At 47.8% G+C, this 21,277-nt stretch overlaps 3 protein-coding genes across 4 annotated transcripts; 1 reads left to right on the top strand and 2 right to left on the bottom strand.

The window, feature by feature from the left end:
* Nucleotides 1-352: 352 nt before the first annotated feature.
* On the bottom strand, nt 353-4,791 carry LOC120761622 (surfeit locus protein 1). Its single transcript, XM_040083047.1, has 9 exons — nt 4,676-4,791; nt 3,959-4,040; nt 3,712-3,839; nt 3,319-3,401; nt 2,470-2,661; nt 2,105-2,177; nt 1,571-1,733; nt 1,005-1,086; nt 353-820 (listed from the first exon to the last, which is right to left on the bottom strand). The coding sequence occupies exons 1-9, from the start codon at nt 4,760-4,762 to the stop codon at nt 754-756; spliced, it is 957 nt and encodes a 318-aa protein (XP_039938981.1). The 5' UTR covers nt 4,763-4,791; the 3' UTR covers nt 353-753.
* A 67-nt stretch (nt 4,792-4,858) lies between these two features.
* On the top strand, nt 4,859-7,931 carry SURF2 (surfeit 2). Its single transcript, XM_040083051.2, has 6 exons — nt 4,859-4,974; nt 5,406-5,560; nt 5,767-5,870; nt 6,274-6,465; nt 7,022-7,173; nt 7,828-7,931. The coding sequence occupies exons 1-6, from the start codon at nt 4,867-4,869 to the stop codon at nt 7,909-7,911; spliced, it is 795 nt and encodes a 264-aa protein (XP_039938985.1). The 5' UTR covers nt 4,859-4,866; the 3' UTR covers nt 7,912-7,931.
* Nucleotides 7,932-8,192: 261 nt separating this feature from the next.
* SURF4 (surfeit 4) lies at nt 8,193-21,258 on the bottom strand. 2 transcript variants are annotated; one of them, XM_040083049.2, is made up of 7 exons: nt 21,133-21,226; nt 19,990-20,066; nt 13,946-14,132; nt 13,035-13,111; nt 12,397-12,440; nt 11,289-11,475; nt 8,193-11,057 (listed from the first exon to the last, which is right to left on the bottom strand). In XM_040083049.2, the coding sequence occupies exons 2-7, from the start codon at nt 20,014-20,016 to the stop codon at nt 10,791-10,793; spliced, it is 789 nt and encodes a 262-aa protein (XP_039938983.1). In that variant the 5' UTR covers nt 20,017-20,066; nt 21,133-21,226; the 3' UTR covers nt 8,193-10,790. The 2 variants fall into 2 exon arrangements, with proteins under 2 accessions (XP_039938983.1, XP_039938982.1); XM_040083048.2 differs by lacking the exon at nt 19,990-20,066 and having other exon boundaries at nt 21,133-21,258.
* Between the last annotated feature and the right edge of the window lie 19 nt (nt 21,259-21,277).

Here is a 21,277-nt window from a genome sequence, read left to right as displayed (position 1 = left end):
GGCTTTAAGCCTGGCTTGGTTTTGCAAATCTAAATTGGAAACAGCTCTTGATTTGTCTTTACACAGGACTGTTACAGTGTGGATTACACAGTGTTTCAACTTTCCACACCTGCAGTGCCTCTTGCAGTGAAGGCAGGCTGAGGGAGGATGAATCAAGAGCTGTGCTTTGCTGAGTGCTGATTTGGTCTGGTGGCACTGTGGAGGCTACGGAGACACCAGCTGTGGTAGCTGCTTGTTTTTGCCAGTCCTCATCTTACAAAGCCACAGACTGCCTTCCCCAGCTAGACCTGAGTGTCCACAGTAATCTCTCATTCAGGTTTGCTGCTGTTCCATGTAAAAAGCATGATGCAAATCACAAGGCAAAGACCTGCAGGCCTTTATTCTCCTGCAGCTGCTGTGAGCCATTCCTGACTTCAGGAAGGACTACTTGCTGCAAATACGCTGATTGATAAAATCCCCTGGATTTGTTGTAAAGAAAATACAGTGGAGATGTTAAAACATAGCTTAAAACCAAACACCATAGAAAAATGTATTCTTGTGGTCACTATTGAAGTTCAGTGCTCCCAAGCTACCGCCAAATCACACTGGTGGGAGCTCAGTTTGCAGGGTCTGCTTAAAGCCTGTTTGCAGCTTGATAACATTTGCTGAAACTGCTATGCAATTCCAGGTGCTTTAATTATTTAGGGCTGATCAGGCTCCTGTTATCCCTAAAAGTCTGTTCTTGGCCAGCACAAAGACGTTTCTTCCTTCCCCTCACCGAGGTAGCTTCTGTATAAATTTTTTGTACCACAAGAAGGAAGTTGCAGCACACAAGCTGTACCTGTGAGAGAAAATCTCATGTCACTATTCCAGGGTGGAATGGCCCTGCCTAAACAGCGGCAGTAACCAAGTCAAACCACCTGGCGCCAGCTGTTCAGGTTAAAACTGGGCTGTTGTGGCTCAAGAGCTCATCCAGGCGTTCAGAGCAGCCCGGGGCAGGTCGCCCAGCAGGGCTGGTCCCTTACCAGGTGACGATGTACTGCATGTGCTCGTTCCGCAGGCTCACCCTGGTCTGGCCCCCGATGGGCCCCCCCGGGACTGTGCTTTCTGTGGGGACAACACAACCACGCTCAGTCCTGGTGTGCACCCTGTGTGGCTGCACGGTGTGGAACGGGAGGAGGGTGATTAATCTGGTGCTGTTCCCAAGTTCACGGAATCCCAGAATGGTTTGGGTTGGAAGGGACCTTAAAGCTCATCTAATTCTACCCTCTGCCGGGGCAGGGGTGCCTTCCTCTAGACCAGGTGCTCTAAGCCCCATCCAGCCTGGCCTGGAACACCTCCAGGGATCCAGGGGCAGCTACAGCTTCTCTGGGCACCCTGTGGCCTCACCACCATCACAGGGAAGAATTCCTCCTCAATATCCCACCTAACCCTGTCCCCCGGCAGTTTGAAGCCACCCCCCATGTCCTATCTTTGATGCTCCTGACAAAGGTCCTTCAGCTCTCTTGGCAGGCTCCCTGCCACCTTCAAAACAGTGGGGAACTGAGGGGAGAGGGAGGGACAGGGATGTAAACTGGACACTGTGACTTACTGAAATCTGCATCGATGAAGATGGGCTCGGCACCGGTCACCCTGGCCATGGCCTCCAGGTCCCGGTAGTGCCAGCGGTTCTTTTCAATGTTATTTTCAGGCACAAAAGGTTTTCTTTTTTCTGTTAACCTCACCACCCCTGTGAGATCAATCTCATCTTCAATCTGAGAAGTGCACAAAGACAAAAGGGAAGTTTCAAGTTTGATTTCATATTCTGACACATCAAGTACTGTCAGGAAAACGTGGCACTTGAAGGGTCTGAGTGTAAATTAGATGTTTGTTCCCTGCAATGGGGCAGTGCTGTAACACAGCAGGGAAAAAAGCAGAACAAGAACAGCTCCTTGTTTGCAGAACACATTATTTACTTAACAAAAAGGTGGGAAACCAAGGTTTGTTGTCTTTGAAAAGTGCAGTGACTAATTAAATCACCTCCCATGATGCTGAAGATAGCTGCTGCCTCTCTGGATTAGTGAGTGGTGCCTCTGGGTAACCAAGGGGCACAAAGTGACACCCCCATTCCCTGGATCCCCCTTACCTGTCCCTTCAGCCTGGTCTCCGGTTTCAATTTCTTCCTGGGCACAAATCCTCGGTTGACTAAAATCGTGACCCTAGAGTTACATAAAGAAGTGCTGCTCAGGAGTGAAAGGGGATTTATTCCTGCTGCTGCCTAGAACTAAAGACCAAAGAAAGAAGCAACCCACATGTTTGCTGCCAGTTTTGCTGTCACCTGAATGCACACTATAAAGGAATTTAAATACAACTTCAAATCGAGCCTCAGTGATGTTAGACTGAGAGATGCCTTTTAAGGCAAGGAGTGATTGATACGAACCCAACCACCAGGATTCAGCTTTTCCAAGGAGAAGTGAGTGCTCCCGTGGAGCAGGACTCTCCTGAACTCACCCGAGCTCTGTGCAGTAGAAGGGGGTGACGACGTTGGCCCCGTTCTCCGGGTGGGATGTGATCCTCCCGGCTTCCCGGGCTTCCCGCTCGGGGTCCAGCAGGGAGCGGGGCAGGATGTAGAGCTCCTTGGAGTGGTCAAAACGCCCTCGGACCGTCACAGGCCTGTACTCCAGCTCCTTCAGTTCCATGGGGCTGCATGGAACAAGAGGAAAACAAAATCATGGCTGTGCTAGGAGAGCTCCATCAGGAGATTTTACTGCAGGATTCTCCTTTCTCCCTAACGGTTCACTCTGGATGGAGCCTGTTGGTAAAACAGAAGCAGAAGACAAATAGCTCATGGAATATGGCTTATTGTATTTCAACTGTCTAGGAAAATCAAATAGAGAGGATCAGGAGCATCCAGGGAGAAGTTCTGTCCCATGACATCTGCAGCCCAGGTATCACAGAGCAGGTGGGCTCACTGCCCGTGCATCCAGCCATGGGAAGCGTTCCTTTCCCATCCCAGACATGAAATCCCACAACTGAGCCCTTCTGAGTTGTGCCAGGTGACCAAGTGACCTTAAAAATCTCTCTCACAACTGATCCACGTGTGGGACAGGGCCTGCTGTTGCTCCAAGACTCCCTGTTGCAGTAACAATTCCTTTGGGACAACACAGACACCCAAATCCTCTTTTCCCAGTGGGATTAAAAATACTATGAATTACATCCCACTGACTTATCCTTTTACAAAAAATAAAAAAAAAATCAAGATCTCTTTCTAATTTTCTGGCACAAGCTCATTAGTGCACGGTCCATATCTAATATTCCCAGTCAGTGCTCTGTAGATGAGAAACATCCCAGTTTCCATACTCTAATGTCAGAGGGATGGGCTCTGCTGTGATCCTTGATGCCAGCTGTGCAATCAAATCTAATTTCCACTTGCGCCGCTGAACCTGGAAGTGAACAAACACAAAAGTAACTTCTTAGGGTAGAACAGAGCAGTGCAACAACCTTAAACAAACCTCAAAATCTTGGTCATAGCTTTCTCATCACACCTGGCCTAAATCAGGGTAATTGGAGACATGAAAATAGATGCTACTGAATTTAATTTGAGGAAATATTTGTACTAAAATAAAAGTGTCAAAACAAACCCCCAAAAAACCCAACTTACTTTAAAGACTTACAAGTGGACACTTGGAAAACAGAAATGTAAAATTCTCAAGTGCTCATTTTTTGAAAAAAAAATGCAATATTTATTTGTACCTGCCATGTGCCGAGACCAAATGTGGTCAGAGGGACAAGGAGAAGGCCCCATTTCAGCAAGGTGTCCTCTCCAGATGTGCCCGCAGATGCTGTAGAATGTTGTGGTCTGCAGAACCTCAAACAAACATCTACAGAAAATCAGAATGAGGAACAGGATTCAGAGAAGAGATGCCAAATTCCTACAGGAAATATTACATCTTGGTACTCAGGTGAAACAGGGCAGAAGGCCAGACAAATATTTTCTTACCTTTAGTCTTTTGAACCAGACCAGAACCTCCTTTAGTTAGGGGATATCCAAAAAATGTTCTTCTGATCAAGCACTGTGATGCCTACATAGAGTAAGAAAGAGCCTTTGTAATGCCGCTGCTTTATAAAACTTGTATTTAGGTGATAGCAGTGAACTTGATGATTGCAAGAAACAATGTTTATCCATTGATTTCAGTCTCAGATGAGCAACTGCCTGTGAAACACTACGGGTTAGGCGACAATTTAAATGAAATAAGATAAAACTTCCGTTGCAGGGTTGCCTATAGCACAGCAATTAACTTCCATCCACGCTATCAGCGAACACACACCAGCCTAATCTGTTCTTGACAGAAACAAGGGCCTGCAGGGGACAGGATCAGGGGACAGGATGAAGGGATGGGATGAGGGAATAGGATCAAGGAACTGGATCGGGATGAGGGAACTGGATCAGGGAACTGGATCAAGGGACAGGAGAGACAACAGGATGAAAGGACAGGATCAGGGAACTGGATGAGGGGACAGGATCAGGGAACTGAGTCAGGGAACAGGATGAGGGGACAGGATCAGGGAACTGAGTCAGGGAACAGGATGAGGGGACAGGATCAGGGAACTGAACGAGGGGACAGGATGAGGGGACAGGATCAGGGAACAGGACGAGGGGACAGGATGAAGGAACTGGATGAGGGGACAGGATCGAAGGGCAGGATCAGCGGCTCACCCGTCCCGGCTGCGCTGCCCCGAGCCTCCCCCGGCCCCGGCGCTCCCTCAGCAGCCTGGGCCCGGCTCGCAGCACCAGCGCGGCCATGGCAGCCCTGGCAGCCCCGGCAGCCCCGGCTCGGCCCGGCCCGGCTCCGCCCTGCCCCGCCCGCGGCCCGGAACGGGAAACGCGGCCGGGCCCGGCCCCTCGCGATGGCGGCGCCGGGCCCGGGCGGCGGCGCGGCCGTGCCGGAGGTGCCCGAGGCGGAGCGGCTCTTCCTGAGGGAGCACCCGCTGCTCAGCCCCGCGGGGCCGGGCAAGGTGCGGCCGTGTGCGGGCTGCGAGGGCTGGGGAGCACCCCCAGGGTCCTGAGGGGATGGGGCCGCCTCTCTGAGGGTCCGTGATGGGGCCGGGACCGCGTGGTACCCGATGGGCTCGGCCACAGCGAGCCGCTGTGTTTGTCCAGCGCTGGAAGGCGGTGGAAGGCCGGGGGGCAGAGCGCTGGCCTGTCCTGCCCTCCCCAGCCCTGGGAGGGATGCGGGAAGGGTGACGAGACATTGGAAAGGGCTGCCCAGGGAGGCGGTGGGGTCCCCGTGCCTGGGGAACGACTGGACGTGGCACTCCATGGTGTGGTTGACGAGGTGGGCATAGGTTGGACTCTTTGATCTCGGAGGCTCTTTACAACCGAATTGATTCTGAGATTCAGTGGGGTAAACCCCTGGGTTTCCTGACCATTAATGCTTTTTTTTCAGGTGAGGTGCAGGCTGACAGGACACGAGCTGCCCTGTCGCCTGTCGGAGCTGCAGGCTTACACCAGCGGCAAGAAGTACCAGCGGCTCATAAAGGCAGCCAGAGAGTTCGACTATGGCACGTTTGAGCCCCACATAGTGCCCAGCACAAAGAATTTGTACGTATTCTCCCTCCTGTGTGTTGTGCTTTACACTTTGTTCAATCGCAGACATAAAGTGGTCGGGCTTTACAAAGTTGTTAAGTCTTTATGGATGTGGGGAGACTGGGAAAGGCTCTATGAAGTATTTATCAACTCTCAGCAACTTGCAGCGCTTGTAAGTGAAAAGTTCTGAAATCATAGCACGCTTTAACTCTTTCTGTCAGACACCAGCTGTTCTGCAAGCTCACCCTCAGACACATCAACAAGCTTCCAGAGCATGTCCTGCGTCACGTCCAAGGGAAGCGCTACCAGAAGGCCCTGAAAACGTGTAAGTAGCTCTTCTGAAGCTGTACCAGGCAGCATTTCTTTCCTGAGCTGTTGAGATTCCAGGGTCTGTCTCTGAAGTGAGTGGGACAGCTTTGTTTAAATTGACAGCAGTGTGTTACTGTGTCCTCTGCTACGAAGGGAGGTCTCGGATGTGGGGAGCAATTGGCTTCTTGCAAACACCTTGGAACATCCTTCCTTAAGAGGATCAGTTCTAAAACTCCCCATGGAGCGTGATTCATGTGTCCAGCACTATCTTCCCTGGTGCATAGCATTACTGTAGATCATGTGGATGTCTGTTTGGAGCATGCTGTACTTTTGAGTTGCGTTTCCTACAACCTTGAGTTGGGAATGGGAGGACTCAGGGGCTGGGCAGCTGATGAGTGCTGCCTGACCCTCACTTGTAGATGAGGAATGCCAGAGGGAAGGAGTGGAGTACGTCCCTGCCTGCCTGAGACAGAAGAAGCAGCGGGCACAGCACCCCGATGACCAAACGAACGGGAGCAGGCAGCCTCACAGGAAAGAGGAGTTCTGGGAGCCAAAGTCCAGCGAGGAGGATGGAGAGGAGACAGATGACAGCATGAGTGACCTGTACCCACGTGAGTGAGAGCCTTGGTGTCAGCCGCGTCCTCAAGGGAGTTGGGTGGTTAATTGTCTCCGGGGTTCTTTACACTGCTGCCTGATGCTGGTGTGCCAGAGGCTCCTGACTTCATCCAGCCAGGAGTCCTTGGGTTTTGGAAAAGCTTCCCACCACCAAATAATAAATAGTTAATGCTAAGTAATAATGAGCTGGATTGTGGAAGGTGTGAGGGAAGGGATACATGATCCATTTTGGGATTTGCTGTTTTAGGGATCTCCACTTTCCTTGTTTCTCAGCAAGTCCTTGATAGAAGGTGGTCAGGCCGTTCTGCTTAGATCTGGAGGTGCAAATCCATCTCGCTGCAGGAGCAGGGGTGTAACACATGGCACCACCTGTGGTGACATTCCCAGAATGGGAACAGAAAGAGCACCGAGGCACATTTCCAATAAAACACCAGCGTGTTTATCTCCCAAGTATTTCAGTAGTGACAAACGTATGCCTGGTGCCTGCAAGCAGCTTTAAAGCAAAGTTAGGGGAGGCAGAGGAAACTGATTTTGAGTTAAATTATTTTTTAGCTGCGCTCTTCCCAGAAAAAAACCCGTCAGCTCCACAGACCACAAAGGGCAGCGATGACTTCGTGACAGACAGCGAGGATGACGGCGCCAAGCAGAACGGAGGGCACGGGGCAAAGAGGGACAGCAGCAGAGCAGCTGGCAAGAGAGGAAAGGTGGGAGTCATGCCACTGCCTGCAGCAGCAGGGGTGTGGAGCTGCGATCCCATCCCGTAGGTGATCCAGCTATTCCCGTCTGGGAACCAGCAGAAGGTGCAGAGCTGTTCAGAATAGATTCTTCCCTGTGTGCCAGACAGTGGGTTGCATCCCGAGGTGTGAATTCCTGACAGGCAATATTTATCCTGGCTAGGGGAGGAATGTTTCTGCCTGTGCCAACAGCTCATCTTGGGTGGGATCCTGCCCCACACACCATCTTAGAAGGAAAGCTGATGTGTGTCCTGCAGGTTCTGTAATTGTTCTCGAAATACACAAAAAAATTAAACTGTTTTGCAGTCACAGAGTCCCTCTAGACCATTTTTCTCCCACTTTTGAGACTCTGCCTTATGTTATAAATGTGTCAAACTACAAAGTTAGGGCTGGATAAAGCTTGGATTCATTGCTGCAGGGAGCCTGTCAGTTTGTACCTAGTGAAACCATCAGAAAGGGCTGCTGAGCTGCAGGATCGTGGCTCTCTGGGCAGACTTGAGCTCATTCTGGCTGTTGAAGGAGATCACACTCAATTTCTGTTTAAGCTGTCTCAGGCAAGGCTTGATCTGGATGTTGGAAATAAGCTGATTAACTTTTTTTTTTTTTTTTTTTTTTTCTCTACAGAAACAGACAGGCCCTTTAAAGAAGAAATTCAAGAGCCACCATCGAAAACCCAGAAATTTCAAGAAAGCAACCAACGGGAAATAAATTCTGTGATAAATACCGGGCCTGAAGCCTGTTGTGTAACAATTCCAGTGGGAGCACAGGATGAAGTGTCTGCCCCTTCCAGTTAACTTACAGGTGTGGAAGGGAATAAGGGGATGGAATTAAGTTGCATTCCAAGAGCTTTTAGCCAGCCCCACACCAAGGGAAGGATGCCTGCTGCAGTCAAGTCCAGACAGCTCAGTTTTTTACAGAAAGCTGGTTTTTTGTTAGGCAGGAAAACACAGCAGCTCAGTGGTGGAGCATCACCAGCCACACACGCCAAGTGGATACAAAGATGCCATTGTTTTATTTTGATTGTTTTCAAAAATCAAAACATTTTCAAACACAACTAAGGTACAAAATACAGCATAAAATGAGAATTTATACTTATTTCTTTTTTTCTTTTTTTTTTTTCCACATAGAAAGCAAAAATATATTCAGAATGAATTCCAGAACACTTTGCAGAGCCAATTGGTAGCTGACATCCTGCTTGTGAGAGCTTCTCAGCCATGGGGAGAGGTCACTGTATTTCTGGGAGATGCACAAGTACAGCAGTGTATGTAGGAAACCAGAATCTTCTGCATCAGGACTCACAGTTAATAAGTCTGCACGTTGTGCTGCCTAGAAGTATCTGATAATGCCCTCCACCTACCTGTGCCCCTGGAATACTGAAGCATTCCTGCTGCAGGGGACATCAACAGTTCCTTTTCTAGGGTCTTTTGTTGGAAAGGGGACTTGATTTTCACAGAGGAAACTGGTCAGTATTTCAGACTAGTCTGTCATCCAGCTCCTTAGACAGCACACAAGCAAGTTGAGAAAGACGAAGGGCTACTTGCAGGAGTAGTTTCTGTCATTTATAAATACTATGAACATCAACAGCAGTTCAGGTATCTGAGAGTGGATGCCTTGATCAGTCTAGAACCGTTATAAGAGCTGCAGTGAAGCTGTGCTGCAGGTCTGTGACTGAAAGGACCAGTTTGTGTAGCCAGGAAAGAGTCAGGAACATGGAGCACTTGAGGTGAAGACTTCTCTTGCAAAACCTCCTTGAGAATCATCAGTGACCTGACCTTAATGATAAATTCCCCTCTCTAACTATCCTAAGTATTCCCTCCCTTCCAACCCTAACTATTCTGGGATAGCAACTGGCTTCCTCCAGCAGCAGCACATCTTGCCCTTACAGAGGCTGTTATCCCCTTAGGATGATGAAATCACTGGTTCAACTTTCAACAGCGCTCTTTTGTTTTTCACTAGTTCTTTCAGCCCAGTTTTCTCTCCTAAAAAGCAACTGTTTAACTGAACTGTCCAGGTGAGCGTCCTTACCAGGAGACCCTGGGGAACAGCTCCCACTGGAGATGTTCAGCTGAATTCCTCCTTGAACAAAGAGCTGAGCATCTTCCTCAGGGGAGGGAACAGAGCAAGGAATCAGTGTGATGGTAGGAAGCTGGTAGGGCTCATGCTGTCTAGAACTCCTCCACAATCTAGTGAGACAGGTTCACACCTGGTTGACTAAGAGAGGACAAAACGCCTCCCCTGAGCAGCACTAAGCATGGTCATGGCACAGAGGTTGTGGCACTGAGAAGCCAAACAGGGCCTTCCTCTGCTCACCCTCCTGGGGAAGGTCCATCCCTGGCTGCTTCTCCACTGCCCAGGCGTTGCACTCACGCATTCCTCAGCAATAACCGTTTGCAGAGCTGGGAACGGGGGACAATTCCACATTTCCAGCCTGCACAGCTCAGGGTGGTCTGAGGTGGCAGAGGAGGGGCTGTCCTGGAGAGCTCAGCAGCCCAGCTCTTCAGTCAGCTGGGACTTTTACAGCCAAGAGACTGACAGAAGTGAATCTAAGAAGCAAAGACTACAGATTAGGAGATTGACTGCTCTCATCTGGCAAGTACTGAGTGCACAGAAAAGGGGACTTCCTGTAATTCGCAAGACATTTTCACCAATAACCTGCAATTCAAATTTGAATTTGGGGCATATATGGATGGAAGCTGGTTAATAGCAGAAAGGAGCTTTTATTATGGAACCTGCAGCACAACTTGGCTCCCTCCTTGGGAATTCAGGAGGGGCAGCTTTTGGGGAAAGAATGCAGAATAGGGAATTCTTTTGGCACAGAATTTTCACAGAATCTAACGTTCTGTCTCCTCAGGATTATCTCCCCCACTTCCTTTAAATCTGATTAACAACACAGTATTCATGATTAACAATACAGGATTCCCCGTCATTCCCCTCAAGGGCAGAACTGGGACACGTTAGAAAATCCTCTCCCTTTTCTTACCCAGAAGGGTGTACAACTACTTCCATGGTTTTCTATTTGCTTTCTGTTCAGGAGCAGGAAAGACCCTTCCCCGTTAAACAAAAGGGAATTACAGGCCTCTGAGCAGCAAAATAACAGTGATTTTTCTGGATTTTGATGCTGCTTTCCACCTTGATAAGCAATGCTATAACCAGCAATGGAACTCCTTATGCACAAGACAGTTTTGATAAGGGCAAGAATGGGGATCTCACTTTTTTAGTTATAGCTACAACCCAACACCACACTGAATGATCCAGCTGTATCTGCTCACCTTTCTGCAAATTTTAAGACATTGCTGACATTCCAGACAGCAACTGTTCTACTGCAATTCACTGAAGCATCAGCAAAATGCAGGTTCCTTGGGTTAGTTCCAAATCTAGGAAGTTAGAATAAGCCTAGGCAACATTCCTTGAAGAAATAGGATTTTATCTATTGTATTACTGGTGCCACAGTAAATCAAATTCAAAACATCTGTGCCTTTTATAGGACGGGGGCATGTACGTGTAAAATGCTGGCAGTTTTTGTTGAATCCATAGAGAATCAGTTCTGGACTTAGTACAGTATGTCCCAAGAAGTGTTGCTATTCCTGTTACCACTCTTTTTTCTTCTCATCCATGGAGACTCCGCCGGGACCCAGTGCAACCACGAGGAGGAGCCCTCCAATGACAGACATGGTCTGGAAGAAATCGTATTTGAGGAAGTCGTGCATGGGCTTGTAGGCTGGGATGGTCCAGAAGGCGTTGAAGTAGATGTTGATGCCAAACAGCCAGATGACCAGAGTCAAGGCAGCCAGCTTAGTCTTGAAGCCAATTGCCACCAAGATAATCAGGGCTGTGCCCACAATGTTCTGCAGAACCTGCAAGGAAAAAAGCCATGAAATTAGATAGTTCCTAAATAGATACACCAACATCAGAGCAAAGCTTGGATAAGCTCAGCTGTCAGGGCATAGATAACCTAATAACTTTTTTCTAAAGTATTAATTTTACTTATAGATGTCAATAAGCATTGAGCAGATCCTCCAGCCCATCTGGGCACTGGTGCTACATTCTAGTAGCTCAACTCCTACTTTTCCTGCTGGGATACTTACATAAAAGAAGTTCAGATCAAAGTGTAGCAGCGTCATGAACATGAGGACGAGCAGCACACGCCCCCCCAGCTGCATGTACTGCTTTGGGGAGCTCTCCCTCATGGTGGGGACACCAGCAAACATGCTCTTCCCCTCCGAGCGAGACTCAGCCAGAAGCAGCAGCAAGCCTCCCCCAAGGGCAAGATTCCTACACAAATGGGGAAAAAGGTTAAAAAAAAAAAAAAAAAAAGTAGTTCAGTACAACTTGCACAGATCTATATTTGCCAAGTCTTATCTGACAGTTTCAGTAAGGATCTACGTGAGAGTGAGGAGTGACTTGCTCTGCACCGTGGGATGTGTTGGTCTGTGTTAGACTTCCCAGCCCCAGCAGCACTGAGCACACCGAGGATCTGTGGGAACACAGCCTGCCAGGGAAGTCCAGCACCCACCACTCAGGCACAGTTGCTTCAGTGGCTGTTACAACACGAATTGAGTTGTGTTAGAAGTTATTCTGTACCTCAGGTTTAGCCATATATGCCAAAGTAGTTCAGAGGTTGCTTTGAGAAAGCAGAGCAGCAGCACTGCTGAAGAGTTGGCAGGGCTGTAGTAAGCCCTGAGTGTAGCTGCTGTGCTGGCCTCCCCTCAGAGGGGTGGAAAGGCAAGAGCCAGCCATCACTCAGGCCTGACAGGAAAGCTCGTGTTTATAATCTTGTCTTCTCCTTAGGGAAGGTGTTAAGAGGTTTAAAATCCCAGAAACCTCTCCAGTGACCACACGCTGTAGTTTTCTCAGAAAATGGCCTCAGTCATGCAGAAGCAGAGTTGCTATTTTAGCTATTTAGGAAGTAAAAGCAACTCTGATCGAGTGTACAGTTGGCTGAGCTCTCAGCCAGGTTAGCAGCAGAAGCATTTGGATCCCAGTAGGTTAGGATTAGTTTTCCCCTTCCTCAGCTTGCTGTCTACAGTTTAACACACTCTCCTGATTCTTCAAGAGCTGTCAATTTCTTCTTTAATGTAAACTCATCACTTGTAAAATCTTTCTAGTAAATACTATATACAAATATCATTTTCTCTGCCACCAAGGGTCAGTTTTCATTCTGTTTCCATTAAAAACTTCCAGAAGCAGGCTTACCTCATCAAGAACTTCAGGTCCCATAGAATGCTGTATGCAATAGTCTAGGCAAAGAATAAAACAGGTTAAAACACCATATAAACAACACTGAAGTTCAGAATTTCTGTTACAATCTCAAGTCTGTATCAGCCACAGGAGAATTTGATTATAAATACAATATAGTGAGGAAAACAAGGTAATTACATCTGTGCAGTCCAGTGAGTATGTGCAACACAGGGAAGGGAAGCCAGAGATTGATTTGTGCTTTATGCCCCCCAAAATTCCCTGGTTTTGTATGGGAAGGATGCTACTAGCTTGGATCCTTTGTGATGGGAACACAGCTGAAGGCCAAAGCAACTGCAAGTTCCACATTTGGCTCATTAACTGACATCCAGGTAAACTGACAGTTACTTCAGCTAAATTGGTCAAGGTCAAGTATTGAATGAACGTCTCCAAGCTGACTAATTGCAATGACATCTATTGGGCACATCAGGAGAACAGAAGCAGCAAAATAGTTCAATGCCGTCGAGGACTGGCACTAAGCCAGGGTGGAGAAAAATTCCAGGGTTGCAAGTTATATTTAAACACGTTGGGAGTACTGGGGCTAAGAGAGATTTGAAAGGTACAGTTTAAAAGGGATGAAGATTTAAACCTCCTACCTGTAATGCTATAATTCCAAACAGTCCAAAGCAGGCATATTGCACAAAGTTCCTACTCAGCACCAGGATACAGCCACCTGAGTTGGGGAAATTGAATAGTTACACTTGGAAAAGCTCCCGCAGGAATGCTAACTTGGATTTTCCTTTTTCCTTCGTGAGATAACTGTTAGGGCCATCATGCTGTATTCCTTGAAAGGATAAAACCCAAAACCTCTCTCTCAAAAAGCACCGACAGCCGTAGTCACTTTGATGTGAGGACTGGCATCTGCATTAAATTAAGGTGACCCTCTACACAAAGTAGTGAGGGCAAAAATCTAAATTCAGACACAAGATAAGAAATTGGCAATCAGGAACAGTAAATCAGGAACACAATATAAACAGAACAGGATTTTTCCTCTCTCCATTTTTGACATCCTGAGCTTACCCAGCACACACGTAGCAGTGCACTCCTTCTGGGATTATTTTGATTTCTGGGCTTTGGAAAAATTTCTGACACAAGCACCTCACTCAGGCTTAAATGCACCCTCCCCAGGGTAAGAATTTTCCTTGGAGGTGAATGCTCACAAAAACAGGTGGCTGAGAAAGTCTCAACATTGCCCCGTTTAAGAGGACAGGAGTATTTAATTTAGAGAACCCTGGGTGTGGTTTGTATTTATGGATGCATGTACAGAACCGAAACCAGATTGTCCTGATGGATTGTTGGCATCTCTGACTCAGAGGCAGTGTGTCACAAGGAACTCTCTAAGGCTGCTTCCAGGAAAGGCTGAAGCAGGTCAGTTCAGAGCTCTTTTCATTCAGCCTGAGCAGTACTATCAGTTCTGAGCTGTCAGGGGCTATTAGGAAATCAGCGAGGCATCCCACGCTGCCAGGATTCCCAGGGCTGCACCCTGAACAGCCCCAGAGCCACTTACTCAGCTGCCCGAAGAGGTTTAGGAACACAAAGATGGAGGCCAGGAAGTAGCCACAGTTCCACGTGCCATCGATGTAGTCCCTCTGTTCACTCCACTGGAGCCACATGCGGATGCCATCCTCCAGGAAGGTGCTGATCAGGCACAGCCGGGCCACGTGGGGCAGGTACTGCTTCGTCACCCTCAGGAACTGCACGGGCACACGGGGCATTAGCAGGGAAGGCAGGGGAAGGCACGCTGCAGGGATAACACAGCCCTGCTCTCTGCACACTGAGGTCAGCACTTCTCATGCACTCGGGGTCACCAACATCCAGACGGAAACTGGGACTTGGATTTAATGAAATGCTTCTTCACCCACTAGGAGCAGCAGGGGAAACCTGCTGTCATTCTCCACTGGACTCAAAAAAAAAAGTAGAATCCAGCAGCACATTTCTGCGTAGCAAGAACTGTGCTTTGATGGAGTTCTCGCTAATGAAGGCTGACCTTGGTTTTAGTTTCTCTATCTCAGGGTTTCATGTTACAGCTCAAATATCAGATAGCCCGGAGCTGAAAGGGCAATCCTGCTCCCACCTCTGTACTCAGGCACTCACCACCCTGGAACAACCCCCATTCAGGGAGCCAGCCTGATAGAAGACAAGTTCTGTACACATTAAAAAAAATTACTAATTTTTTTGCCAAGCTCGTTCCCTTCAACAGCTCAGTGCAAACAAAGCACATGTACAGCAGATCTCACTCTACATCACCACTGCATGGAATTGCACCCTCTACCCTCTAGGCCGGTTTTTACTTCCATTAAAAGGAGCATCCTCTGCAGAAAGGAAATAGATGTTTATAGCCATAGTTCAGTGCAGTGGCTAAAAGGAAATGATATCATCATGCAACAGATGCTGAGCTTTAGTTTTTGGGAATGGAAGATGTATCTGGCCTCCCTTATCTTGCAGGCTCCTTGATCACTTTGCTCTGCAATTACAATAATTAAAGAGCAAACATAAAATTGCCACACCGAGTCTAGAGGGTTGTGTTCTGTGGGGCTGTGGGGTGCACAGGAAAGCTTACTGCCTCTGGGTTAGGACAAGTGTTTAATTGTCAACCCATTTTCTAGGCAGTACTGGTTATTACTTAATTGGGACTTCCACCAGGAAGGAGACAAAAGCCATTTCTGACAGTTTATTCCTGCCAGCAGCAATCAGTCAGTACTAAAGGCTATGCAAATGACAAGGCCAGCTCACTGTGCAACTACAGATTATCACAAGAAAAAAATCAGCAAACATCCTTAATAGTCAACTAAATAGTTAATATTGGAACAAACTGCACTGTTGTACTGCCTGTACCCAGAGTCTAAGGGTCAAAATTCACCTTAATCAAGTGCATTTTAAGTGCAGCTGTACTCTGCCTCCAAGCTGCCACTTCACGCTTTTTTAAGCCATGTCAACAGTTGGATGAATGAGTCAGAAGAGAATTTCTGATCTTTGTCACTCACTGAATGAGACACACATCTTGGTTTACAGCCTTCCTCCCTCCTGGGTTTCCGTGTGAGGTCGAGGAAACTTGCTGAGGAATACTAAGAATAAAGTTCTTACAAACCAGAAGTCGTTTGTAAGATATAGAGCAAGCAGCTTTGGTCTAGAAAGAAATGAAAGACTACAAGTGCTGGGAATCTGTAAGGAAAGGATAAAAACAGTGCTGTGGAAAGGCTGAAAAAAGCAACAGATAGTAGAGGATATCTTCCTCCAGGCCTCATCTTTGCTGTTTTGAAATGGGAGCTGATCTCATTTTCCCCTTCCCTGGAACCATGAACAGCACAGGTGAAGGATCCAAGAAGATATTGAACAGTTACCTGCTCTCTTGGCATACAGAGGGAATTTAACACTGGCCATTAAACACGAATGCACACATCCAATGGGCTCCAGACAAGTCAGAGAGGCTGCAGCCTACGGCAGCTCCAGTGCTAAGCAACCTAATGGCACACACATCATCCGTGGGCACACACAGCTCCTGCAGCTGCACTCACACTGAACCCCTCAAATAAGCTTCAGAAACAGCCTGTGGGAACAAAAACCTCAAGCCAAAGGAACCAGGAGATCCAGAGAGAAAGGAGGAGAACGACTACACCATGACCACAGGAAGAGAATGTAACAGGCATCAAGCGGTTTCACAGGATCTGGGTGTAAATCTTTCAAGTAATTTAATTAAAGAGGGACTAAATGACAAGAAACAGGAGAGCTCCAGCAGTGGGGCTCAGTGAATAGCACCCTGGGTTTGGCCCTGCACAGCAACAGCACTCTGTGGCTCAAAAGCTGCACCCTGAGCCCACTTCCTTTAAGATTCACACAGATAAAGCAGCACACATAAGAAAACTGGTGGCTGCAGCTAAGAAACGGGACCTGAAATACACCCTGCACTGAGCACAACACATCCAAATCCAAACTGCTGGCACTGCTGGAGGTGGCAGCATTGAACTCACAACATCGAATAACTGCAGGGCTTTTTCTGCTCCGGGCTTTGCATCAACTGCTCTCCACATGTCCTGTCCCCTTGGAAGAGGTGAAACATCATGAGAAAAGACAAGAAAACGCTAAATAAAACTATTTTAAAGAAGAACAGCTGGTTCTGTGTTGGCAGCCAAGTCACTGACATATGCCAGAGGGGCTTTGATAGCTTTGTGTTAGGCTTTGTGTTGCCACTTCCCCCTCTAATGGGATTAGAAAGGCAAAGATAGATTTAAATGCTCCTTTAACAACCAAAGATGTCAAGAAGATCCAGGGATCCCTTAATCAAAGCTCTGCTCAACCCCCCATTTTTCTAAAGGAGGACTGAAATTTTCAAACTCATTAAGGCCTGACCAAAAGAGAGGTAATAAAGTGATTCATTCTGACCCCACCTCCAACAGTTTCAAGTTTGCTGGAAGTCCACTCTATTTTGATAAAAGTCTATATACCACGGTACAATTACAGGTATTTTAACTCCAATAAATGGACATGAGTTGGCAATTTTTGCAGGTGTGTTTTGTCCAAGCACAAAGCCTTTTCCTGTGTATTCTTGGATCAGGGAAGTTCTGATTATGGTGAGGAAGAGCACACTGCTCATCGATACAGAAACCCTCCTGAGCTGCATGGCATTATTAGTCTAGAGCATAAGGCACATCGCAAATATCTTGAATACTTTTAAGGGATTGTTCATTTCTGGGAGAACAAATTCCTCCAGCAGCCTGGGACACCACTGATCTTTCCTAGAAGAGGATGCTCAACCTAATGGCACAGAGAAAAATGACTTTCTTTCACCAGCTTAGATACATTCACGCAAAGATCCCACCCCAAAATCACAGGGACAGCAGAACTCATCACATTCATTAGCCCAGTGCCTACAAAGTACTGTAAAAACTGGGAACAGCCTTTCCCATCTATTTCCAAAGGCAGGAAGAAGGCTCTGACCCACTAGAGCATTGCCAGCAATATTAATCAGGTTTTTAATTGCGGGAAGATTTCTCAATGCTCTTCCCTTCCTAAGTGTGCTTGACACCAATTCCCTTTTTCCAAAAGGCTATTTATTAATGAAACCTTTAAAATGGTACTTTTAGTAATTTACTGCATTTTATTATCATTCTTCAAGTGAAAAAAAATTTCCCCAGACTAACCAGAACAGGCTGCTTGGTTTATAATGATAAACGATCAGCGCACTGCCATGACAAAGTTCTAGAGAACATCTCCAAATTCGGTTTTTTTAATCTAACTGAGAAAGCTGAGACTAACAATGGAACGGTTTTCTTCTCCCTTCCATTTTCTGCAAAGTAGGGTATTGAGGACAAGAAATAATGGGTTCAAACTGAAAGATGGGAAATGTAAGCCATAAATTAGGGAGAAATTCCTCCCTGTGAGGGTGGGGAGGCCCTGGCACAGGTTTTCCAGGGAAGCTGTGGCTGCCCCAGCCCTGGAAGCGTCCAAGGCCAGGTTGGACAGGACTTGGAACAACCTGGGAGAGTAGAAGGTCCCTGCTCATGGCAGGGGCTAGAACAAGATGGGCTTTAAGGTCCCTTCCAACCCAAATGGTTCTGTGATTCTATATCAGAATTATCTGGACACACATCAGCATTTATCTTGGAGAATTAAACAAACTCCCCCAGTCTGACTCCCCCTTGCAGCCCTCTCACTGCTGTGCAATGACTCAATAGTCTCCTCGCATTTTTGTCCACAAATCTTTTCTGGGGTTTTTTCTTTTTTTTTTTTTTTGAACAGCAGAAATACCAAGCACCCACATTCCTAAGGATTTATTCCTAAAGATTATCACAGACACTAGGAAAGTTGCTTGAGATCTGCTCCCTCTTAGGAAGGGATTACAAAGGAGAGACAATCCTAAACACTCTGTGCAGGCACCAGATACAGCTATTTTCGGTACTTGCTGGCTGCACTGAAGGGCTTGCCAAGTAATGCTTTAACAAAAATCACTAAAAAGGGGCTTTATTCCCAAGCATGTAAATTACTGAATTAATAACACTGGGCTGGTATTACAGTGTCCCCTCCACTGCAATTCCTTACAGCTCAGAGCAGCCTGTTACCAGCAATCTCACCCCCAGTATTGCTCCTCACTCCACCTAAATGAGGAGATAACTGAACCAAGTGGGGGGAAAAAAAAAAAAAAAAAAAAAAAAATCAATCCTCATTTTTTTTCTCCTGTCAGTTCAGCGACAAAAGTGCTGGTGAGAGAGGAAAGGGGAAGGTAGCCTTGGGAGAAGTAGGACAAGCCCTTTCACTGACAACTGGCTGTCTGGCAGGCTTAGCTGCCTGTAAGACAGCGCACTACTTCACCTCTGGATTAAGAGCCACTTATTACTGTTGAGTACCTTGGCATCTAGGGCATAACTTGCTAATTCAAAGGGAAATTACAGTATCTGAGAAATGCTAAGCTTTACTGTTTGAATTTAAGGAACAGATTATTCTTGCTTTTGTAAGAGACATTCAGGATTTCCTGATAAGCCATGGAATTAGCTCTAACATTCTCCCACAGGGGTTTTATGCTACAGAAATTAAGACTCATTATGTGCTGAGCACTAGTACAGAGAGTGGAAAAAGCAAGAACAGCACTGAGAACGCATTCAGCTCCCAGAACAGCCATTGTCCAGCCTCCACCAGGGGAGTTTCAACATAATTTCAGTCCAAACATTCCAAGTACTTTTTAAAGTCCAAGATGAACTAACAGCTCCTGTAATGCCAAGTGTTAACTCCACAATATATACCAAAGGTTAGCGTTCAGCAAGTCACTCCTGCCTGGAGTGACACTGAGCTCTAGCAGCACAGGCAGCACTGAAAGCTCTACCAGGCAGAATTACCACTGGAGTTATTATTCAGAACACCATAAGAATTCTTCTGCAATCTGATGGTAAGAGTAGCAAAACTCTAAATTCTGCAGCTTAAGGCAAGACTCATCTTTAAACAGGATGTGGCCAAGCACAAGTACATTTGTGCCATTTAAAACTCACTTCAGGAGGAGGCAAACTACATTTAAGCTGGACAAAAGAGCTTTCAGCAGAGTGAAAGAAAGGGGTGTTATGAACATCTAGAAATAACCCCACAGGAATAAATATAGAGGTGTTATAAAAAGGTCAGGACAAACGCTGTAAATTTTGGCAAATAACGTGAACACTGCAGTGATGGTTTACTTTCTCCTCTAAAAGGAGCAAGAGGACAAGGTAAACAAAACAGCCAAGATAATCCAGATATCTCTTAAACTGAGTATTCCACACACCACAAGAAGCTCTGTCTCAAAATCGAGTCTCCCTTCTTCCATCTGGGGGTGGGGAGGAAGCGCAGAACAGGTTTTCCCAGTGAAATCAGTGAAAGACACAGAGGCAGCACAGCCCCCTCAGAGCTGTGACGCGTTATTGTGCAGCACACAACTCACACTAAATCACAGCGGTTGTAGAACCAGGCAGAATCAGATTTTCCAGTCAATTTGCTGAATGTGATTACTTGCTGCCGCTTATTGTCGATTAGATGAATCACCATGACTGTGAAGATCTTTGCAACACCATCCCCAGCAGAGCAACTACTTACACTCAAAATTTTCCTGTTGTCACACATTGTAAGAGATCACAAACTTCTATTTAACAGAGAAATCACTCGGGCCTCCACTGAAATAAACGTAAGAAGGTTTACAAGACAACATCAGCTTGTGTGCTTTCCTTTTGCCCCAATCCTGAGCACAGCACCACAGTGCTGACCAACCTTTTCCAGTTTGGGCTTCCAGACATGGGTCAGGGTTCAATGAAATCACAGAATGGTTTGGGTTGGAAAGACCCTAAAGTTCATCTTGGTCCAAACCCCTGCCATGGGCAGGGACACCTTCCACTGTCCCAGGTTGCTCCAAGCCCCGTCCAGCCTGGCCTTGAACTCTTCCAGGGATGGGGCAGCCACAGCTTCCCTGGGCAGCCTGTGCCAGGGCCTCACCACCCTCATAGCGAAGAATTTCTCCCTAATATCCCAACTAACCCTGCCAAATTGGGTAACTCTCCTGTCCCTGCAGGCTCATACGGGTTCCCCACAGCCCTCTGTGCTTTTTCACCAGCCGGGACGGGACGGCTCCTGCTCTCCTTCCACTTATTCCCCCCTGAGAGAAGCACTATCCCTAAGGAGAACTCGCTGTACGAGAGGCTCGGGCGCTCATTCTGGGCCAGGGGCGGCCGCTGGGCCTGCGGCGGTAGGAGCCGGGCCCGGGGTCCCCTCGGTGGAAACTCACAGGAAAAATGCAAACAGACTACTTCTAGAAGCAGGCAGTGAGAAAGCAAAATAGAACGGCTACAAATCGAAAGAGAGGAAACTTAGTTTGGATATTGGGAAGAAATTCCTCCCTGTGATAGTGGAGAGGCCCTGGCACAGGGTGCCCAGAGAAGCTGTGGCTGCCCCTGGATCCCTGGAAGTGTCCAAGGCCGGGCTGGACAGAGCTTGGAGCAACCTGGGACGGTGGAAGCTGTCCCTGCCCGTGGCAGGGGTTGAACGCGAAGATGCCCAGGATCCCTTCCAGCCCAAACCACTCCACGGCTCTACAATTCCATAAACCCACCGCCCCGCCACAGCGCGGCCCCGAGGCGGCAGCGACCCCGCCGCCATCCCGGCCTGCCTCAGCCGGGCCCCTCAGCGTGGCCCCGGCGCACAAAGCCCGCCGGGCGGGCGTCGGGGGGAAGGCGGGCCGGCACCCACCTGATCGACGAAGTCCTCGGCGGTGTTCATAATGTCGTTGTGGCCCATGGCGGGGCCCGGGCTGGCTCGGGGCGGGCGGGGCGGTGGCGGGGCCGGGCCGCGCTCGGTGCAGGCGCTGCCACGTCGGACGGGCCGGGCCTTGAAG

This window comes from Hirundo rustica, chromosome 20, assembly GCF_015227805.2.
Source record: "Hirundo rustica isolate bHirRus1 chromosome 20, bHirRus1.pri.v3, whole genome shotgun sequence".
Classification (NCBI taxonomy): domain Eukaryota; kingdom Metazoa; phylum Chordata; class Aves; order Passeriformes; family Hirundinidae; genus Hirundo; species Hirundo rustica.
The sequence above is the reverse complement of the archived record's forward strand: the minus strand, read 5'-3'. Positions and strand labels throughout refer to the sequence as shown.